Raw genomic sequence first — 15,534 nt, 5'->3', positions numbered from 1 at the left:
TATGCTTAGTTATTTATTTATAAGATAGTTGCTGGTCTTATTGTGAAGGTGTGTGTGTGTGTGTGTGTGTGTGTGTGTGTGTGTGTGTGTGTGTGTGTGTGTGTGTGTGTGTGTGTGTGTGTGTGTGTGTGTGTGTGTGTGTGTGTGTGTGTGTGTGTGTGTGTGTGTGTGTGTAGGTCCTGGGGCTTGAACTCAGGCCCTAAGCACTGTCCCTGAGCTTCTTTGCTCTAGGCAAGCACTCTGCCACTTTGAGCCACAGCTCTACTTCCTGATTTTTTTGAGTAGTTAATTGGAGATAAGAATCTCATAGGCTTTCCTGCCTGGGGCAGGCTTTGAACTGGATCCTCAGATTTCAGCCTCCTGAGTAGCTATGATTGCAGGCATGAGCCCCGAGCTACTTATTCTCATTTTAACTATGGCTATTGCATGAGTGGCAACCAGGAGACTCAAATCAGAATGATGAAGATTTTGTTCTGCTTTATGGCAGAAGGGTATCTCATGGTATATATGTATCATATTTGCTTTCCATTACCAGCTGATAGGCATTCAGGTTGCTTTCATCTCTTCGATATTGTGAATAGTGCTGTAGTAAACATGGGAGTGCAGATGGCTCTTGGACATAAGGATTTCATTTCCTTTGGAGATACAGATACAGATAGAGATACAGGTATAGATATAGATATAGATATAGATATAGATATAGATACAGAGCCAGTAGTGGTATTGCCAGATTATATCCTTCTTCTGTCTTTAGATTTTTGAGAAGCCCTCATACTATTTTCCATGATGGCTATATTAATTATATTCCCATCAACAGTATGCAAGGATTTTCTTCTCCACATCCTGGCTAGCACTTGTTAATTTTTTTTTTTTTTACTAGATGAGGTAACATTTTCCTGTGGCTTTGCAATTTCCTGGTGATTATTGATATTGAGCATTTTTCTCCTATTCTGATTGGTTATTTGTGTGTATTCTTTGGCAGTATTGTTTTTTCTTGAATTCTTTGTGTATTCTAGGTATTGATTCTTGTTAGATATAGAGTTTGCAAAGATTTTCTCCCCTTCTGTAGACTGTCTCTTTACTGCTATTTCTTTTGCTGTACAGAAGCTTTTTAGCTGGTGTAATCTCATTTGTTTTTGTTTCCTGTTTTTTGGGGGCCTTTTCCCCACAAAGCCTTGCCTATGATAATATGTCTGAATATTTTCTTCTAGTGGTGTGTCATAGTTTCAGGTGTTCACATTTAATTTTAATCTTTTTTGATTTAATTTTTGTAACATGACAGAATTCTAACTTTCATTCTTTTGCATGTGAATATCCATTTTTCCCAAGACTGTTGAAATAATTGCCTTTCTTCAATTCATAGTCTCAGTACCATATTCAAGAATCACTTAGCTCTAGATGCTTGAGTTTACCTATGAGCTCTGCCCTCTGTTCTGTTCCATTGGTCTTGGATCAGGTTCCCACCCCACTCACTATCATGTTGTTTTGATTACTAGTATCAATCAAAATATTTTATTAATATATTTTATCTTCATTACCTTATTACAGTGTTGGGAGCTGAGCCACAGCACTCACACCTGCTAGACAATCATTTTTACCATTTCTACCAGCAACACCCTCAGCCGTTGTCATATATTTTTTCATATATTTTTGGGTGTGTTTGTATGTTTCCATAAATTTTTGGATTTTTTTCCTATTTCTGTGAAGAATATTTGTAAGAAAAAATTGGACTTCATCTTGCTACTTTTCAGTTTCAGAAACAAAACTGAATTTATTAACTTCCTTTTTGATGATGAACTTTTACTTGTCTTACACTTCCTATATTTGTAATCTGGATTTTGAAATACTCTTCATATGATATTGTTAATGGATTTTGAAATATTAATGCATTTTGTAAAATATTTTTGCTACTTAATAGTTTTAAATTCCAGTGTTAATATTTTAGGCTTAGTTTGGTGGACAACTTGTTCTGTGCTAACTGGAGTTGCAATTACTGTCATAATTGTTATCATTCCTGAGCTCTTTCTTTTTATTTTTTTCACCTAAAATACTTTTGCGTAGTATATTACTTTTTTAGGAAAGTTGTATGTTTGTTGTATTTTTGTGGGTGTATACTAGTCCTGGGACTTAAACTCAGGGTCTGCTTAATACTGATGTTTGATCATTTGAATCACCCCTCCACATCCAGCCTTTTGCCTGTTAATTGGAGATAAGAGTCTGCCTGAAGCCAGGAGCTGGTAGCTCACGCCTATATTCCTAGCTACTCAGGAGGCTGAGATCTGAGAATCACGGTTCAAAGCCAGCCAGGGCAGGAAAGTCTGTGAGGCTCTTATCTTAAATAAACTACCAGAAAACCATAAGTGGCACTGTGGCTCAAGTGGTAGAGTGCTTTCCATGAGCTAAAGAGCTGAGGGACAGCGCCCAGGCCCAGAGTTCAAACCCCACAACTGACAAAAAAAGTCTTCCTGGGCTAGTGTTGAACCTTGATTCTCAGATCTCAGTCTCATGAGTAGCTAGGATAATAGGTGTGAGCCAGTGGCATCTGACTGTGGGCACACTTTTGGAGCCCTTACGTATTTGATACGCACTTGGGGGGATATTGGGGCTTGAATTTGAAACTTACACTTGCTAGGCTGGCACTGTGCTGCTTGAGCACACCTCCAGCCACTCTTATACATGTGAAAGAGCTCTTTTGATTTAATAACCTTCATGTGCAATGGCATTTTGGCTAAATATTGAATTTTGGGGTCTTAGTTTTTTTTTTTTTTTTAAGTTTTGCTTCTGGTAGTGAGTACTATAGGAAATGCAATGTCACCAAGTGTATCTTCATTTTTGTTAAGTAACGTTCATTGACCTTGGTATTTTCACTTGCCTTACTGTTTACTCTTTTCAAAACTGTTATTTTTACATTAGATTTTTATTATTTCTTCTCCATAGTTAAGATAATCTCTTATGATATTCTAATTTGCTTGATATTTTGCTTTGCATTTTAAGTACTTACACAGCTTTTCCTTTGTAGCATTGATCTATATTTTTCATCTTCAGTTTTGTTTTTGCTAGTTTAGGATCCTGACTTAGGGACTGCATTCTCATGTGTAGGACATGTACTCATCATGTCATCTGTTTTGTTTTTCTTTTTTTCTGTTTTTGTGGCAGTCTTGGGGCTTAAACTCAGTGTCCAAGTGCTGTCTCTTCACTTTTTTGCTCAGAGCTGGCACTCTACTTGAGCCACAACTCCACTTCTGGCTTCTTGATGAGCAATTGACAGTCGGAGTCTCTCAGACTTTCCTGCTTAGGCTAGCTTCAAACATAGATCCTCAGATCTCAGCTTGGATTACAGGCATGAACCACTAGTGCCTGGCTGTCATCTCACATCTGTTCTTTCTGCTTTCCAGCCCCCTTCATCAGTCTATTATGTATTATTTTTCATTTCTTCTTAGAATGTACCTTTCTCTCATTGTCTTCATTGTACAGAAGCAATTCTTCCCATAACACTTTGTACATGTGAGGATTTTCACAGTATTCTCTAACCTTAACTGGTATAGATCCTTGTTTTATATTGCAGGGCCTTTAATAGTTCCCATGGTGGATTATTCTGCATGGAGTAACAACAGCTTGTCTATAAATGGGGGAGGTTCTTTGGATCCCCTTGCTCTCCACCTGGCTGCAGTTAGTTTTTCCTCCCTGTGAGGTAAGGGCCCCTTTCTGTAACTTGCTCAGCAGCCCTGCGCCTAAAGAAGTGGGGAGAGAGCCAAAGTGTGGGCCTCTTAGAGGGGGACTGAAGGTTGGCACCATTTTCTCCTCTGTACCCTGGGGAAGCTTTCTGAATGTCCAACCTAGGCCCAGCTCCACAGTTCTCTGTGGAGTGTCTGAGTCTAGATGTTTTCTCTTGCATCTGGAATTTTCCCAGATGCACTGTAGGCTTTCTCGGTGCTGTAGTAGCCCCAGGAGCCCAGGACTCCCAGTGTTTTAAATTGCTGTCGACCTGGAGGGGTGAGATAGAGTTCAGACCATTCTCTTTACAGCAGAGCTGGCTTTCTGAAACACAAATCAGATGGACTTGTTGCTTTGCTTAAAACATTCAGCAACCCTCCTTGTTTTGGGATAGAGTTCCAAGATACTGCATGTAACCCTGTCCTGCTGTATCTCTCCACTCCCCTATGCCTGCCTTGTAACTCAACCATGCAGATTCTTTTTCATTGCTTCAAATGAGCCATGCTCTTCCTCCCACTCAAACCTATATACATCACTTGCTTCTGCTTGAACTACTCCCCATCCTGTCCGCCTTCTCCCCACGCATATACTCTTACACAGCCTTCCTTCTTGTAGTGTTCTCACTGGAAAGTTGCCTTCTCTGATTCTTCTCTGTTCTCCTAAGGCAGCAGCTATCTATATTAAAGTACTTGTCACCCTATTATTTGTTTGGCTACAAAACTACTATTTGCCTGTTAAATTCTGAATGGTAGAAAGCAGGTTAGTTTTATTTATCTTTATAATCCGTGTGTGTGTGTGTGTGTGTGTGTGTGTGTGTGTGTGTGTGTGTGTGTGTGTGTGTGTGTGTGTGTGTGTGTGTGTGTGTGTGTGTGTGTGTGTGTGTGTGTGTGTGTGTGTGTGATATGAATGAGTTGGAGCATTAAGTTTTCTGGTTGTTCTAGCCTGACTTCACCCCTCAAAATTACGATTGTTAGTAAGGGTTTCTTTTTACCTCATTCAGATCCTTTAGTATCTTTCTGCTGTGGATTAGATTTGTACAACTTTTTAAAAATAAGGCAGTATACCAAGCACCAGTGGCTGAAGCCTGTAATCCTACCTACTCAGGAGGCTGAGATCTGAGGATTGAGGTTCAAAGCCAGCCTGGGCAGGAAAGTCTGTGAGACTCTTATCTCCAATTAACCAGCAAGAAGCTTAAAGTGGAAGTTTGGCTCAAGTGGTAGAGCATCAGCCTCGAGCAGAAAAGCTAAGAGAGAACTGCAAGTCCTGAGTTGAAGTCCCAGTACTGCCATTATAAAAAAAAAAAAATCACATGGCAACTGTTCAGAAAATAACACCGGTCATAAATCAGGGAACAAGGCCTTTGGGGAGACCTGAAGAGATGATGGTATTAGGAGTAGTGCAGGAATCCCCTGAAATTGTTGAGTTTACCTGCATGTGATCTCCATTTCCCACTATACTCTCCCCTTTACTGCTCCTACTCAGCCATTTGTATATATTTATGTGTGCTCTTTAGCCACTGAACACTACAGTGCTTAACAGAATATATCACCAGCTTTGGCCAGGAGTTTATTCAGCTATCTAGCTTGTCCTTTGTCCTTTAACTTTTAGCAGTAAAATCAGAAATCGGTGTGCAGAGCACAGATTTTGTAGGACAGAGGTTGTAAGAATGCTTGATCTAACTCGAAACTCCAGACTTCAGAGGTTCAGCGACTGCTGGTTGGAACCCATATCAGAGACCGAATTATCTTGACTTGACTGTAGAAGAGAAGGTAGCAGGGTCAGGCCAAGGGCCAGACAAGCTCGTTTTTTTTGTATGTTCCTGTGGGGGGATTGTTGTTGCAGTACAGTTGACCTTTACCAGGACCACTGATGGGATAAAACGTTTTCCCACAGACTTCACAGTTGAGAGATGACTGAGAAGGTTGAGGGCTTCACAGAGTGCTCAGGCCAGCAGTCATTTTTCTTTTTACTTTTGTTGTCCTCTTCCCTCTTTCTAGTCACTTGTAGCACCAGGTGAGATTGATGGTTTGTTGTGTGTTGAGAGAACAGTGCATTGCCTGAGTCCCTGTCAGCCACAGCTTACAAGTGGTGTCTGTTTAGTGGTCCGTGGCTTGCTTGGCTAGAGAATTAGTGTGACCCAACTCCTTAAAACCCACACCAGACACTCTTTACTAATGGCAGGTTGGCCCTGTCCTCTCTGTCTGCATCACTGCTGAGCTGCCTTCTAAGCTTCTTAAGTCCTGCCTTGTCCCTCAGCAGTCTGATCAGACTCCCCTTCTACATGGAAAACTGTCTTCTTGGCCATAGAAATGTAGCTTAAGCAGTAGAGCACCAGCATCTTCTGTAGCAATGCCACACTCCCAGTCTTTATCAGCGCTTATTTCTAGCTTAGATTTATATTTCTTACTTTTCTCAGTTGTACAGACTTACACAAGTCACTGGGCCACTCTGGCTCCAGCTTCCTCATCTGTAAAACGAACATAATTAGATCTGATGCTGTGTAAGGTCTGTGTCATCAGTGGTCCCAAGCATCTGGTACAGTGCCTGGCATGTGTACCGAAGTGGATGGGAGGTGTGGTGCCTGCCTTTATGGAGTTTATAGGCTAAAAGGAGAAGAGACTTGTGTAAAGAGCAAATGAGTACAAACTCACTCCTTTGTTTTTGTTTTTATTCCAAGACTAGGACTTGAACTTGGTATCTGATGCTTTTGTGCATTCTCTGGCGCTCTACCACGTGAGCCATGCCTCCAACCCCAAACCTACTGCCTTGAATAAGTCAGGATGGATTGAGTGGAATAGAAGCAGTGATGAGGAGCAGTGGGGAGCTGGACATTCAGAGATCTCCTTCAGTTATGAGAGGTCTGAAAGATGAGAGATCACTAGCCATATGAATTAGAATAGATGGAGAAAGCAGGATATGCAAAGGCACTGAGGTAGGAAAGAATTAAATATTGGATAAACCAATGAGAAAACACTGTGGCTTGAGACAAGCATGTAAAAGAGAAGTATAAAAAGAAGTAAAAAAGAAGAATAAGCCAGAAGATGGTCAGTAGCTGCATTGGAGAAGGTATTTTCCCACTGGAAATAGAGAAGGCCTAACTAGTGTCCTGCCTTGTTCCCGTGTTAAATGGCAGTAGTTTGCAAGATCCGCAAAGGGCAGTTACTAGGAAGAATAATTACTGTCCTCAGAAAGCTTGCCTAATTGTGCTTTGTGTAACCTATTTTGGGAGTTCACCAGCGTGATTTATGTTGACACAGAGGATGATGCATGTGGAGACTCGTCAGCCTTGAAGATTGAGTAGCTTGGTGGGACACAGCAGCAACACGCCTCTCTGCCTCTCCCTTTTATTTGCTAGGTAGCTCATAACCTCTCTCCCACTCTCCTACTAACAGTCATCTGCCTGCCATCCCCTCTAGGGTACTGTGACTAATCTGTGTGTGTGTGTGTGTGTGTGTGTGTGTGTGTGTGTGTGTGTGTGTGTGTGTGTGTGTGTGTGTGTGTGTGTGTGTGTGTGTGTGCATGCGCGTGCATGTGCACACATACGCCAGTTGTGGGGCTTGAACTCAGAGCCTCAAGTTCTCACTTGGCTTTCTCCATGCTTCCACTTTCAGGATCTTTTGCTGGTTAATTGGAAATAAGGGTCTCACCGACTTTTTCTTTTTGCCCAGACTGGCTTCAAACCACAATACTCAGATTGCAGCCTCCTGAATAGCTTGGATTACAAGTGTGAGCCATCTGCATCTGGCATCTGACTAATTTTTAAAGGCAGTGTTAACTGTGTATCCCCTACTTTCCTTTCTCTCTCTCTCTGTGTGTGTGTGTGTGTGTGTGTGTGTGTGTGTGTGTGTGTGTGTGTGTGTGTGTGTGTGTGTGTGTGTGTGTGTGTGTGTGGTGTTTGTTTGTATGTATGTATGTGTGTTGTGGGGCTTGAACTCAGGGCCTGGGTGTTGTCCCTGAGCTCTTCAGCTCAAGGTGAACACTCTACTACTTTGAGCCACAGAACCACTTCTGGTTTTCTGGTGGTTAATTGGAGATAGGAGTCTCTTGGACTTTCCTGCCTGGCTTTGAACTGCAATCCTCAGATCTCGGCCTCCTGAGTAGCTAGGATTAGAGGCATGAGCCACCTGCACCTGGCTTAATTTTTCTTCTTTTAAATGTTTGCCAAAGAATATGTTGTAGTCATTTACAGCCTTCTGGACCTAACTCATTCCTGTCTCCACCTCAGCCTCGTGCTTTCCTGCCATAGAGTACTAGCAAAAGCCTTAGGCCTTAGTTTAGAGCATACCTTATGTCCTCAGAAGATGGCTGAGAGCTTTCTGATCCTAATTCCATGTGATAGTCCTGTCTTTGTTACTTTAGCCTAACAGTATTCTTTAATTATCTCTGGCGTCTCTGCCTTCTCAGAGTGCTTTAAGATCTGAGGTCAGAGACCTGGCCCAGTGGATCTTAGCCAAAGCTAGAGCTGGACACTGAGCCGCGCCGCAGTAAAAGGGCATCAGATTTGGCGTTGGGCTGAGTTGGTTTAAATCACAGTCCTCCCACTCACCAACCCTGTGAACTTGGGAAGGAAGGTTATTTACCTTTCTGAGCCTTATTTGTTTTAGACATCTGCATTGGTTTTCTCTTGGGCTAAGAGCCTTAGCAGAGGTTTTACTGTGCATTTTGGAGGCAGCAATTCCAGTAACTGCCCTAGTTTCTCTTCTCCTTATGATAAATTTTACTGTTGGTTGATGGGATTGTAAGAGGGAGACTAGGAGACAATGTTGTTCTAGGGAAATGTGCCTAAACCTTACAGGAAAAGGGTTCATTGTGCCAGGCACTGGTGACTTGTGCCTGTAATCCTAGCTTCTCAGGAGGCTGAGATCTGAGGATCATGATTTGAAGCCCGCCCTGGCAGGAAAGTCTATGAAACTTTTAGCTCCATTTAACAACAACAACAAAAGCCATAAGTAGAGATAGGATTCAAGTGATAGAATGCCATACTTGAGATAAAAAACGGTAAGGGATAGCACCCAGGCCCTGAGTTCAAGAACTAATACTGGCACCAAAAAATAAGAATAATATTTTTCAAGTCTTTGTTATAACTGAGTCAGCCTGGCTGAAATCTCAACTTCACTGTTCTCATTGCCTTAGAGAGCAAGCTAAATTTATCTCTTTCTCTTGTTTCCTCACTGTAAATGAGATCAGTTTTATCATAGCCCCAAGCATAGTCCCTGCATCCTAGTTAGTCAACTTGTGGTCTTATTGATTTTTCCCAAGAGTGCCAGCTTTTTCCTCCAGGGAAATATTTATTTTACCTAAAATATTTATTTATTTGTTTTCATAGTCTATCTTTCAACACTATTTCAGGTATTATAATACATAAAGAATTTAAGTAAGTCATTTTCAACAGTTTTGTACTCTGATTTCTCATAGACCCATAGTAAAGAAAAACAGCATCTAATATGCTGGAATTCTGCAAGACAGTGTGGTTCAAGGGCAGCAGAGATATTTGAGGTAGACTAAGTATACAAAGAATACTCAGCAAATACCCCAGGTTACAGCAGCTCTTCGCCTACTTCTTATCCTGTGTTTATTTCTCATCTGTACCTGTATCCTAATAACATAGCTGCTGTTCTTTGAAGTAGCATTTCTGTTAGCACTGTAAGGAAGCAAAGTTTTCTGTAATAAAAAATGACATCATCTCCCCTGGTGGGGGTGGGAGAGGATTGCTGTTGAGGTCACTAACTCTTTCACTGTCTTCCTGCTTTCTTCTCTCCCACTTCCTAGTTTCCTTCCTCTTTTGGTCATTCATTCACTCATTCCTTCCTATCCTTCCTATCCCTCACTCAGCCCCTTCCTTCCTCTCAGCCTTCCCCCTTCACTTACTTGGTATTAGTACTTTGGGTTGCAGTTGGCAGAAGCTCATCTAAAATCAAGAAAGCCTATTGGACACCTATAATCCTACTACTGAGATCTGAGGACCATGGTTCAAAGATAGCCCAATCAGGAAAGTGTGTGAGACTTTTATCTCCAATTAACCAGTGAAAAGCCAGAAGGGGAGGTATGGCTCAAATGGTAGAACTCCAGCTTTGAGCAAAAAAGCTAAGGGATAGTGCCCAGGTCTTGAGTTCAAGCCCCAGTACCTGAGTTCAAGCTCCAGTGCCAGCAAAGAAAAAAAGAAAAAGAAGAAAGTAAGAAAGCCCATTGCAGTAGCATCTCTCAGGGGGACCATGACATAGAGTGGTATCAAAGACAGTGGGGCTTTAAGAACAGTAGACTTTGAAACATGATCCTCAGATCTCAGCCTCGTGTAGCTAGGATTATAGGCATGAGCCACTGGCACCTGGTAACCTATACTCTATTCTTTGCTAAGGACACTGTTCTATTCCATCATGGCTGCTGCCTTAGGAAATCTCCTGTTAATTATCCTTCAGTATGCTTCTTTCCCCACATTTTTATTAGCACATAATGTACCATATGTGGGTTTCAATGCAGCATTTTCATACATGCATATACAGAGAAAAACAGTTCTTTTCCCATCTCCTGTTATACTAGAGAGACATTCTGCCTCAGGCTGAGAACATTTTACTCCATTCTTCCTGTTATTGGCCTTGCCTTTTACATCCACACTTCGTTAGGACTTTTCATTGTTTCTAACTTATTCTATATATACTTGCTTCCCTAACTTTTAAAGTATAGTCTTTGAGATAAGTATAGTTTCAGCCGGGCGTCCATAGCCATGGGCTCATGCCTGAGGATCGCAGTTCAAAGCCAGCCTGGGCAGGAAAGTCTGTGAAACTCTTATCTCCAATAAACCACTAGAAAACCGCTGTGACTCAAGTGGTAGAACGCTCACTTTGAGCTAAAGAGCGGAAGGACAGTGCCCAAGCCCAGAGTTCAAGCCCCACAACTGACAAAAAAAAAAAAAGATAATTATAGTTTCATGCATAAGGTTATAAGAATGAATCTGAGAGCTTTACACTGGTGGCTCATGTCTGTAATTCTAGCTACTCAGGAGGATGATATATGAGGTGGTTTAAAGCCAGCCCAGGCAGAACAATCTGAGACCCTTATCTCCAGTTGGCCACCAAAAAGTCAGAAGTAGAGGTATGATACTCTGCAACTTGAGTTTTAGAGTACCAGCCTTGAGAGAAAAAAACTGAAGCAAGAGCACAAAGCCCTGAGTTCAGGCCCCAGGACTGGTGTGCAGGCATGCGCGTGTGTGCCCGCGAACACACATATACACAGAGAGATAATTGGAGAAAATAATCTTGCAAAACTGTTATATGGTGTCACTGCCAGGCCACTTGCACAGGTACAGTCCAAATGTAGAGGTCGCCCTAAATACTTGATGCAGGAGTCTAAATTTAGGCTGGCTAAAGACTCATGCTGAGACTTCTGAAGCATTGTGATCTCCATTCTTCTTGAAATGACTTGCCTTGAATAAATATAATTTACATGGCTGAGGGTAACCTTAAAATTCCCAAGAGAGCCTGGACTGCTGTGCACTCTTCTTACTTTCTTTCAGGCAAGTTATATGAAAATGAAGGATGTCAGAAGCTAGCATGGTCCTCATCCTTTGCAGCCTATGAGCTTAATCAAAGCTTCTTTTTCTCCAATAGGGCAATTCTGCACGGAGGACGTGGATGAGTGCCTGCTGCAACCCAATGCCTGTCAGAATGGAGGAACCTGTACCAACAGCAATGGGGGCTATGGCTGCGTGTGTGTGAATGGCTGGAGTGGAGATGATTGCAGTGAAAACATCGATGACTGTGCCTTTGCCTCCTGCACTGCAGGTTCTACCTGCATCGACCGTGTGGCCTCCTTCTCTTGCATGTGTCCAGAAGGAAAGGCAGGTAAGCTGACAGAGCTGGAGAAAAGGGAAGGGAGGGGCAGGCAGTGAGCATCTAGAGCCTCTCTGCCCTCTCTTGCATCTGGTAGCTATGCTCTGTGAATTTCCATCTGTAGGAACCTGTCATCCAGGACTATTCTGGAAATGTTACTTGCTGGCCAAAGGTTATAGAGTGTCCTTCCTTAGGATGTTCTCAGCTCGATAGTTTTTCCTTTTCATTGCAGAAAAGAAAGGCTAGTAACCCTGTTCTTTAGAGGCACATCTGCAGAATTCCTCATGACCTTAGACAGAAGAGCTTCTTGGAAATTTAGACTCTATAGATGACTAATAAGTGAACTCCTGAACTTCATTTTAAGGATAATCTATTTAATCCAAGGGAGTTGGCAAAAGAAGCACGTAAGTGCATTTCAACCCTCAATACCTATGAAAATATCCCACAGTAGATTTTATCACTATAAAGGGAGTCTTGCCTCTCAGTTTAAATGTGTGGTTCTTGAGGTCAAATGTCATTGAAGATGCTAGTGAACCCAAGAGTTTCCAAAAGTGTAGCTGTTTTTGAAATGTTCTATTTATGCCTTTCAAAGAGCCTCACTTGCATTTTTGTGGAAGAAGCATTAGCTAATCGCAGACTGGAAAAGCCAGTTCTCAGTGGAAATCTGCGGGACAGGAAGCCTAGTTTCATCAGAGACCTGATGACAATTGAGCCAGGAATGCTAAAGTGATTAAATGGCCAGTATTACAGAAGTGGATGGTATTCAGTTGCTGATTGTTTCTGAGGCTTGGGAGATCGCTTGAACCCATGTCATTAGGTAGCATGATGATAAGAAGGAGGATGCCAGCTAAAACCCAGGATGCAGCAATATTTAACACATATTAACCTTTTATCAGAAATTTAAATTTAATGGATCTTAACTACTCAGGAGGCAAAGATCTCTGAGGATTGAGGTTCAAAGCCAGGGTGGGCAGACAAATCTGTGAGACTCTTTATCTCCAATTAGCCATGAGAAATCTGGAAATGGGATTGTGGTTTAAGTGGTAGAGCACCAGCCTTCAGCAAAAAAGCTAAGGGATAGAGCCCTGAGTTCAAGCCCCAGTATCAGGGCCTGACACGCCCATCCCTCTATACCCTCTACACTCAGTTTAATAGAGCATCTTCAATTTTAATTGCTAAATCTGGTACATTCTCTGGAGGACATCTCCATTTCTCCATATTCTTCCTCTGATTTTCAAGCCTGTACATGTGTCTGCCTTGGAGGAAAACCCTGGCTGAGGGCTCAGATTGGAGCACTCAGGTTGTCTGAAGCAACTACGTGCTTTGCTGATGGCTACAGTATGGCCCTGACATTAGATCAGGCAAAGGGGAAGTTAACCTCTGAATCTTCATGTTGGATTTTGGGGAGCAGCTCATCAGGTCCCTCTCCATGGAGGAGGGAAAGCTCTTCTGCAAGTGAGAGCTGTTTTCTTTTTCTGCTCCACCCTGTGACAGGTCTCCTGTGTCATCTGGATGATGCCTGCATCAGCAATCCTTGCCACAAGGGTGCGCTGTGTGACACCAACCCCCTGAATGGGCAGTACATCTGCACCTGCCCACAGGGCTACAAGGGGGCAGACTGCACCGAAGATGTGGATGAGTGTGCCATGGGTGAGTGAGATCACACAGCCTTTCCCAAGCTTGAAAAGCGTGTTGGCCCAGCAAGTGTTTACACAGAAGCACATTTCACTCTAGGGTGCGTTAACACTCAAACCTCAAATTTCTTTTGTTCCATGTACATGGTTTACAACTGCCTTTCCTTTATGCTCATAGATCCCATTCTGGGAACTAAATATGTAGGTCTAGACTTGATTGTTAGATCGTTTAAGCAAAAGAATAACAGGAAGGCACAGCAATGGCAAGTCCCTAGTTTTATCTCCTCCCCCATTAAGGAGGACAATGAAAATAGAGAGAAGGCTTGGTAATGGCCTAGCCGTGTTTTCGTACCATTGCTATCTCCCTGTAGTCCCCTTTTGGATTCTTAAAGCTTGGATCTCAGTAACTGGTGCTCTCGTGTCTTGTAGCCAACAGCAATCCTTGTGAGCATGCAGGAAAGTGTGTGAACACAGATGGAGCCTTCCATTGTGAATGCCTCAAGGGCTACGCGGGGCCTCGCTGCGAGATGGACATCAATGAGTGTCACTCGGACCCCTGTCAGAATGATGCTACCTGCCTGGATAAGATTGGGGGCTTCACATGCCTATGCATGCCAGGTAAATGGCCCATGGGACTTGGGGCTTGAGAGGCAGGCTTTACTCCACCTTCCCCAGCAGCTTGCTTTCTTATGCTCACCAGTGCTGTTGGATGTCAGGGCTCTTAGGCATACCCCTTCCTTCCAGAGTAAGGCAGTACTGGAGTTGTGAGAGCAACACACAGCAAATTAAACAAGCTTATCTTGTTAGAATCTAGATCCAGGTACTAGAAAATGTCAGAAGCTATTTGCCATTTAGCCTCCTTCTAATAGCTAGTTTTTCTGGTCCCTTGATAAAAGATGATAAATACCACTCCATTCCACCTATGAAGCAAGATTTTACTCACAATTATGCAGGCAGTTGCCCTGTAGACAAGAAAAGCACCAGCTTAGCAATGTTCTGGAGCTGTTCTACAACCAAGAATTCTCTGTGTTCTCTGAGGATTCAAGAGAACCCAGCCAAATCCAGCCAGAAGTGACAGCTGAGGTAATCTTCTTTGGCTGATGAAGGAAGGACTGCAGTTCCAGCTTTGGTCCCTCCTGAACTTTTAACCTGTTACCTGAGAACAATAACAGCTCAGCCATTCTTTAGAAATAAAGAACGAGTCACTGGGCCCAGCACTGTCCAGGAGGCATGGGGCTGAGAGAGTGGAGGAGTCGTAGTTTGCATGTCAAGGATCACCACATCTTACATGGAGATGTAACTTTGTTCCTCTGCTGTAACAAGGATCTCGCAGCAGTCCTTGTTCCATTGGTTACCAGGACCACAGCCTTTCCCTTAGCAGAAGTATTATGCTCAGAGCTATTGTAGCCCTCTCTGCACATCTATGCTTTCTTAGTTGGGATGTTTTTCTCTCCTTCGGAGTCACACATGGGGTCCATATTGTGCAGGTTTCAAAGGTGTGCATTGTGAACTGGAGATCAACGAATGCCAGAGTAACCCTTGTGTGAACAACGGGCAGTGTGTGGACAAAGTCAATCGCTTCCAGTGTCTGTGTCCCCCTGGTGAGTGCCACCCCATCCCCTGTGTTCCCATAAAGCACAAAGCTCACTGTGCCCGGGAAGAGAGGAGGAGAATACATACAGGCTGTGCACGTGGAAACCATTACAGTGAGGGTTGGTAAGAGCCTGTGCGTATACAGAGAGGGGATTGTTTCAGCTAGTATGGCTTACAAGTAGCTTATAGTCCCCTGTCCAAGTTTATTTCTGAATGGCCCTTGACTTTTCTGTCTGGTACATATTTAAGAGCACACGCACCTCATAGAAACTTGAGTTACAGGTGATTTGGGATCTTATTTTTTTCCCCTGGGTCATATTGTTCAAGCCTCTATGTGAGAGCATTTGTTTTAGATATTTTACCCCTTGAGTCAAGCAAACAGCATACATCAGTTTTTGTCTTTTTGTGTCCCCCCCTTTTTTTTCTTTTTGTAACAGTTCTGGGGCTTGAACTCAGGGCCTAGGCATTGTCTTTTAGCCTTTTCACTTAAGTCTGGCACTCTTATCACTTGAGCCTACAGCTCTACGTCTGGCTTTTTGATGGTTCGTTGGAAATAAGAGTTCCACAGACTCTCCTGCCTGGGCTGGCTTCAAACCACAATCCTCAGAACTCAGCCTCCTGAGTAGCTAGGATTCCAGGAGTGAGCCACTGGCCCTGGTTTCTGTATCTACTTTTTGCTTTTGTACTGCTGTTGAAAGTGCTCTAAGCATTTCCCGTAGACCATAGCTTTTTCCAGGAAAATGCCTGTTAGGATCCAAGGACTCACT

The 15,534-nt window shown here is 42.9% G+C and overlaps 1 protein-coding gene across 2 annotated transcripts in view; it reads left to right on the top strand.

Moving 5' to 3' along the window:
* Positions 1-15,534, top strand: part of Notch2 (notch receptor 2) — a 149,562-nt gene that overhangs the window by 90,484 nt on the left and 43,544 nt on the right. For both annotated transcript variants that reach the window (XM_070007531.1, XM_070007530.1), the window contains exons 6-9: positions 11,319-11,552; positions 13,035-13,190; positions 13,604-13,792; positions 14,662-14,775. In XM_070007531.1, the coding sequence (XP_069863632.1) occupies positions 11,319-11,552; positions 13,035-13,190; positions 13,604-13,792; positions 14,662-14,775 (693 nt within the window). The remainder of the gene's footprint in view (positions 1-11,318; positions 11,553-13,034; positions 13,191-13,603; positions 13,793-14,661; positions 14,776-15,534) is intronic.

Source organism: Dipodomys merriami, unplaced genomic scaffold, assembly GCF_024711535.1.
Source record: "Dipodomys merriami isolate MVZ:Mamm:240054 unplaced genomic scaffold, mDipMer1.0.p SCAF_7, whole genome shotgun sequence".
NCBI lineage: Eukaryota > Metazoa > Chordata > Mammalia > Rodentia > Heteromyidae > Dipodomys > Dipodomys merriami.
The sequence above is the reverse complement of the archived record's forward strand: the minus strand, read 5'-3'. Positions and strand labels throughout refer to the sequence as shown.